This window comes from Salvia splendens, chromosome 12, assembly GCF_004379255.2.
Source record: "Salvia splendens isolate huo1 chromosome 12, SspV2, whole genome shotgun sequence".
NCBI lineage: Eukaryota > Viridiplantae > Streptophyta > Magnoliopsida > Lamiales > Lamiaceae > Salvia > Salvia splendens.
Genome location: NC_056043.1, coordinates 26,706,892 through 26,713,940, shown reverse-complemented (window position 1 = coordinate 26,713,940; position 7,049 = coordinate 26,706,892). Strand labels below are relative to the sequence as shown.

Sequence of the window (7,049 nt, the reverse complement as noted above, 5' to 3'; positions counted from 1 at the left end):
TTTTGTAGGTTGAAAATTTCAAGTTTTTGGACTGTTTTTTCTCTCTCCAGATTTTCGGTTTTTTTAATTCGGATTTTCGGTTTTAGGTTTTTCGGTTTTTATATAATTTCGGTTTTTCGATTTTAGTTCGGTTTTTTTAGTTCGGATTTCGGTTTTTCGGATTTCGGTTTTTCGGATTTCGGTTTTTCGGTTTTCGGTTTCGGTTCGGTTTTGATTTTAGCCTAAATTCGATTTTTCGGTTTCGGTTCGGTTTGGGCAAAAAACCGAACCGAAAACCGAATACACACCCCTAAATAGAAGCGGACACAGAAATAAAGAAGCTGAGATTTCTAATTTTTATTTCAATGTATATTTTTGGACAATTTTCATCGTTTATAAAGACTTTTATATAATAATTTACATTAAACATCAATAAATTAAAAAAAATCAATAGAAAAATGTTTAAAATATAAATAAATTCATTAAGGACTTTTAGCCCCTAGTCACCTCTATTTGGGTCCGCCCATGTCTGATAATATAGTCCACTGTCGAATTAAATTCTGCCTAATATCGTTGTCGCATTAAATCGCCCAAAACAGGTTGAAGGAATTCGTAGTCAACTGCAGAAAGGATTTAATAATTCTTTTGCTACGGAGATCACATTGAGTGTTTTTTTATCAATGTATAACCAAATTAACTACGATTAAAATTTATTGTTCTAAAATATAACAATTATATGCTTGATTAAATGCAAATATACAAATTAATAGTAATTATATATATTGTGTGTTTCAATTAATCTACAAAAATAAGAAAAATTGAGAATCGAGTATACATTCATTTGGTACCATACAATTGAAAGTGTGAAACAGGAATTGCTGTTTTTAATTTTAAATTTATTTTTGGTATCACAAAAATATTTGGATGTAATTTTATAATTTTTAATTTATATTCGAAGTAGGAGTAGATAATTTGAATTTTACATAGTTACAAAATTGGATATTTTAACACGTTGCGCACACACATAGCACATATATAACATATACAAGAGGCGCACGTGCGCGCGCGCATGCACGTTCACACAATACACACAAAAACACATGCCACAAACGTAATACTCCCTCCCTCCCTCCCTCAGTCATTCTCATACGGTTCTGCATCATTTGGTATCAAAGCACCGTATGATGCGGTTATAAAATATAAGACTTGGAGGCTAAGCAAATTATATTTTAGGTTTTATTTATTTCCTAGTAATAGAATTAGTAGATGTAAAAATATAAGGAGTAATTGTTTTTCCTTCTACCAAATTAGGTTTTCCTATTTTGTTTATTTTCCTTTTAGTTTTATTTTCCATAAATATAGGATTTTCCTTTGCCTATATAAATGGCTCATTGTTGATCTTAAAAGACAAACTTTGATTATAAATTTTACTTTGAGTTTTTATATTCTTAAGTTCTCAATTAGTTGATTTCTTTATTTACCAGTTCAGCCATTCTCATACGGTCCTGCATCATTTGGTATCACGACCCAGGTTCATTATCAATGATTGAACGTAGACATGGCGGCAGACGTGTATGAGAATGACTGAACTAGTAGATAAATAATTCAACTAATTTAGAACTTAAGAGTATAAAAACTCAAAGTAAAATTTATAATCAAAGTCTATATTTTAAGATCAACAATGAGGCCTTTAAATAGGCAACAACATTTTTTTATTTTATAGAAAAATAAAACTAAAAAAATAAAAAAAGAAAATAAGCAAAATAAAAAAAAAACAATTACTCCTAATATTTTTCTATCTGCTAATTCTATTAATTAAAAAATAAATAAAATCTAAAATATAATTTGCATGGACTTCAAGTTATAAGTTAGAATGTAATAAATCAAGTGAATCAACTTGGTAAGTTTCAAACTTCCAAAAACCTACGTGTACTGTTATACTCGTGTATTGTAACACGTGTCTTTATACAATTGGTCCCAACTTGTCATAAACACCAAGTGTACAAATGAAATTTAGCTTCCTAGTTTTCCCATTATAGAAGCTCATCAAATTGTTAAACAATTAATGAATGTATACTGGAGTCGTTAAACCAAAAATATTTAATCAACCACCATTTTACGAGAAAAAACTCACAGCCCATCTAAATCAACATACGAATAAATAATTTCATAAATCATAACAATTAAATTAAACATATAAAATGAAATAAATAATTTTAATATTTTGTAAACGACTAGTTAAGTCGGGGGCATGCGTATGCTTTAATTAACAGATTTTAATTTTGAAAAATTAACCAATTTTAATTTAGAAAAGAAATCATTAGAAAAATAAATTGGGGTAGTATAAATACGAAACTAAGGCAATAGTTGAAAGCCAGTGTTAATCCCATTTCATCTTCTAGCTAGAGAAACAAAGTGATTTGAAAGATACGAAAATGTCGAGATCGCCGGCGACATGCTTAATTTTAGGCACTTTGGCCGTCTTCGTATTTGCTTCGGCATTCGCGGACGACGTCGTTGTGTTGACCGAGGACAACTTCGACAAAGAGGTCGGCCAGGATCGAGGAGCTCTCGTCGAATTCTATGCTCCCTGGTATGTTACACTCTTCCTTTTTATGTTCTAACTAAGTGTTTCCAAGTTATATTTGATGATTAGAATTCTCTGTATCGGTTGCTTATTGGATTCGCTTCTTAGATCTGTTGATTTGGTTTTCCTTTGATTGATTGATTGATCTGGAGCTGAGTATAATTACGTCTTATATTGGTTAGAAGTAGATGACCTTCTTCTATGTCCGTGTGTTTTATCATCAGAGAATTGACATGATTGCCAGTTGATGCACGTCAGCTGCAATTAGTTTTTTTTTTTCTTTTTTTTCATATGTTTTGATAGTCAAAAGGTATTGTGGATTTACTTACATATGCAGTTTACCTGCAGGTGTGGACACTGTAAAAAGCTTGCCCCGGAGTATGAAAAGCTCGGTGCCAGTTTTAAGAAGGCAAAATCCGTTTTGATTGCGAAGGTGGGATGGTTTTGCTTGTTGGATGTTCTTTCATGCTCTCAACGCTATCTGCTAATTCAAACTTGATCGTTATTCTTTATTTGATGCATTTGTCTCTAATGAATGCCTTGTAGTTTCATCTCTATTGACAATGGTTTAAAAATCTTGGCATTGTAACATTATAATCATTAAGTTGCTGATTGAACTTATCCTGGGGATTTTGGTTTCAAATTTAGTTCATTTTCTGGAGCAGGTCCCAATCCTTATAGGCTTCTAATGCAAGCCTTAGAAACAGTTTATTGCTTATATATCCATACAAGTTCAGAAACAAGTTAATTTACTACGCTTGTTATTGATTTCATGCAACTTAGTGTTGGATCAAGTGCCCCTTTGTCTAGTTGAACACTCTGGCAAAATGTATTACTTCTGCGAGGTGAATGGTTTGGCCCAAAATTTAGTAGAAAAGTGGCCTTAGCTCTGTTGGCTAGGTAAATTTGGAAGTTTTGCTAAGCCGTTAAATATTCTCCAAAATGTTCCATTTTTGCACCTTCTACTATTCCTGTTGGAACGACATGTACACACAATGTTTTCTTGTGCTGATTTATTGGGAATTATTCATATGGTTGAGGTCTCAAATGCTAAAATTACGGTTTCATAAGTTTGTTTAGTTTCCAGGGCTGATTTGTTCACTTTATCAATGTTTTTCTTTCTACTTGACATGATGGTATAGACTAACAAACACATTAAATCATTCGATGATGGAGTATGGACTATGTAGAAGCTTAGCAAACTGAACAACGAGCAACTTCTCTCTTGCTTGCTATGCATCTGTGATCTGTGTTGATTAATTATATGAGTGTGGGAGCGTCTGTTAGATGTATTCATCTTTCATAAAAAATGCACTGTTTTTCTTTTTTTGTTTGTGAGATTAAGCTAATTTATTGAACACTCTTTGCGTTCTATTTGCTTTAGGTTGCAGTATCTTGTAACAGTCTATATGCTTACTGTACCTTACTATTGTAGGTTGACTGCGATGAGCACAAAGGGGTTTGCAGCAAATATGGTGTCTCTGGGTATCCCACCTTACAATGGTTTCCCAAGGGTTCTCTAGAGCCAAAAAAGTACGTTTTAGAGAATGCATATCTGACATGTCATTTATATTTTTTTTCTCCTTCATCTAACAACTGATGACTCTTTCAACATTTTCCAGTATAAGTAATAAAAATAAGAAAGTGCTCATGCTTGGTTTTGACTTGCTAGGTATGAAGGAGAGCGAAGTGCCGAAGCCCTTGCTGAATTTGTGAACAATGAAGGAGGTAATTTTTTTGTGGCATAGTATACTGTTATCCGTGAATAAGGAGCTGCTGTTTACTATGTCTGCTGTACTATTATTTGGAGAAGCATTAACCTATTTCTTCCTGTTTAGAAGATGAAATTGCATTATTCTGAGAGAATGCAGTTGGAGTAGGAACATGATGTACTCATTAAATGATTGAATCAAGTTACCTGTTGATTGTGAATCACATTCTTATTTTTAAACTGTCAAAATGCCCAGGCAAACACATATCATTTTTTTCCTTAAAATGCAACAAATTTTGAGGATCTTCGTGATTCTGTAGGCACGGAAGTATTGTTTTCATTGAATATTAATTTGTAATAGTATATTCTTAGAACTCTGTTTAATCAAAGCTGTCTCACCTCTCTCCATACTTTTACTCTATAATTTAGGGACAAATGTCAAAATAGCTGCAGTTCCTTCAAGCGTTGTGGTTCTTACTTCTGAAAACTTCGATGAGATCGTACTTAATGAGAAAAAAGACGTGCTTGTTGAGTTTTACGCACCCTGGTAAGTGCACACATAAACTTCTATTGTGCTTTGTGTAGTGGTGGAGAAAAAGCAATCGTGGAAGACATATTCTCATAGACATTTTCTATATGGAGTGTGTTAGTGATTATGACTTGTACACTACTGATGCTTTACCATGTCAGGTGTGGTCATTGCAAGACTCTTGCTCCTGTGAGTCCATTTCTATCTCATCTGATACTTGCATCTATCGAAATATTATTCCCAAGTTCCTTACTTTATTCAGTTTCTACCTGTAGACTTACGAAAAAGTTGCGACAGCACTCAATCAGGAGGAGGATGTGGTGATTGCAAATCTTGATGCTGATAAGTACAAGGATCTTGCAGAGAAGTGAGTGTTTTTATTAATTAGTTATTCTGGTTTAGGTTTTAAATTTATTCTCTTGCTTTAGTCATTTCAAGCGACCATTTAACATTGAAAATACGCATGTCTTCTCCTTCACAGGTATGGAGTAAGTGGTTACCCTACGTTGAAATTTTTCCCAAAGAACAATAAGGCTGGTGAAGATTATGATGCTGGCAGAGACGTAGATGACTTTGTCACTTTCATAAACGAGAAGTGTGGAACTAACCGAGATGCAAAAGGCCAACTGACTTCCAAGGTTTGTGGAAAATTAACCGGGTTTCCCCCAGTTTGGTCGTTGTGTCTGATTTGATTTTATCTTTGTAGGCTGGTACCATTGAGGCCCTTGATGCCATAGTGAAGGAGTTTATTAGTGCACCAGCTGAAGAAAAGAAATCTGTATTTAGAAAGTTGGAGGAGGAAGCTGACAAACTCGATGGTTCTGCTGCAAGGTAATAATTTTACTAATTACATCTCTATAATTCAAAATCATGATCCTTATAAAAACAATTATCGTTGTCCCAGATATGGGAAGATCTATGTGAAGGCTGCTAAGAGCTGCTTGGACAAAGGCTCTGATTATGCCAACAAGGAAATTTTGAGGTTGGAGCGCATGCTTGCCAAGGTAAAAACTTAATCTTGTCAATTTTGGATTCAAAACACATGGGATTGAGTATTTGAAGGATGCCAATAAGAAATTGTTTAATTCATCATTACCTTTTTATGTATCCAATCTATCATCCAAATTAAACGTTGTACTGTTGTTTTGATTGTTGATGCAGTCCATTAGCGACGGGAAGAGAGATGAATTCACGCTGAAGAAGAACATCCTAAGAAGCTTCGTCTCAGACGAGTGAGACAATTGGTGTGTTGATTGAAATGCTTGGGGATTGATTATGGTTTAGTTTTTGTTGACAAATGGGAGTGAGCTCCTTGTTTTGGTGTCACCAAAAAGAAGAGCTGCCTGTTTCTGCAGGAGCATCAATGTAACCAATTAATTTTAACTTTATAGTGTTGGGGACTATAAGTATTTGGATATTGCTGTCATGATATCAGTTTGAATACTGTTGCTTTTTACACGGTTATTTTACAAGCTTTATTCCAGCTAGTTCAACATTAATATAGAGGGAAAAACATAAATCCATTTACAAGCAATGAAGTGAAATGAATGTTATCTTCTTTCTTCCCCTCTTTGCATTCTCATGTTCCTCCTTTCAAGTGCATTTTCTGAACTTGATGGCTGTACACCAATCACTGGCGATCCTGAGCTCGAACAACCATCAAGATTTCAGTCGGAAAATGGCTACAACTTGCTGGCTTGAGCAGGAGAAGAGCAGAATGCATAGGGGAGATGAGAATGCAGAGAGTAGAAAGACATGATAACAATTAACATGTGTGTTTACACTTTCACTATCACTTCAACTAACTTGCTCCAGCAGCAGCTCTAGGCTAATAAACTATCTAACGACTTCACTAACCGATTGCCTGTGTTAACCACCTCCTTCAACCTATTGTTTCTCAAGTTTTCTTTTAGAATCTTCCTCCATGTATCATGTGAATTATAACTAATTCGACGCAGTTCATGAGGAACTATGTTGCTGCACCGGCTTCTAAACAGCAGAAACCCAAGGTATACTCTTCTTCATTTTTCATATTTCACTTATATATGTGGTCAATGGGAATTGCATATAGTATGTCATGTTACTGTGCATTGCTCTTTGATGATTTCACTTTTGAGTTGTGCTGTATCAGGCTGCTATGTGAACCTCAGCTCTAAATTGGCCGTACTTTAACTTTCACACCTGAACTTATGTGGCTCGTGCCATCATATTCGATTTCGTTTGCTGCTTTATCATTACTATAT

General features: G+C 34.4%; 1 protein-coding gene across 1 annotated transcript; it reads left to right on the top strand.

Annotated features, from left to right (window-relative positions):
• The first annotated feature begins 2,350 nt into the window (after positions 1-2,350).
• On the top strand, positions 2,351-6,262 carry LOC121759277 (protein disulfide-isomerase like 2-1-like). Its single transcript, XM_042154812.1, has 11 exons — positions 2,351-2,572; positions 2,915-2,999; positions 4,002-4,099; positions 4,239-4,294; positions 4,707-4,824; positions 4,968-4,995; positions 5,082-5,173; positions 5,288-5,444; positions 5,513-5,637; positions 5,711-5,810; positions 5,968-6,262. Exons 1-11 carry the CDS (start codon positions 2,415-2,417, stop codon positions 6,040-6,042), a joined length of 1,092 nt encoding a protein of 363 aa, XP_042010746.1. The 5' UTR covers positions 2,351-2,414; the 3' UTR covers positions 6,043-6,262.
• The last annotated feature ends 787 nt before the right edge of the window (positions 6,263-7,049 follow it).

Coding starts and splice junctions, on each gene's coding strand:
- LOC121759277 (XM_042154812.1), top strand. CDS start 2,415: ATGTCGAGATCGCCGGCGACATGCTTAATTTTAGGCACTTTGGCCGTC. Junction 5,445..5,512: donor AAGGCCAACTGACTTCCAAG/GTTTGTGGAAAA, acceptor TTATCTTTGTAG/GCTGGTACCATTGAGGCCCT. Junction 5,638..5,710: donor CTCGATGGTTCTGCTGCAAG/GTAATAATTTTA, acceptor TCGTTGTCCCAG/ATATGGGAAGATCTATGTGA.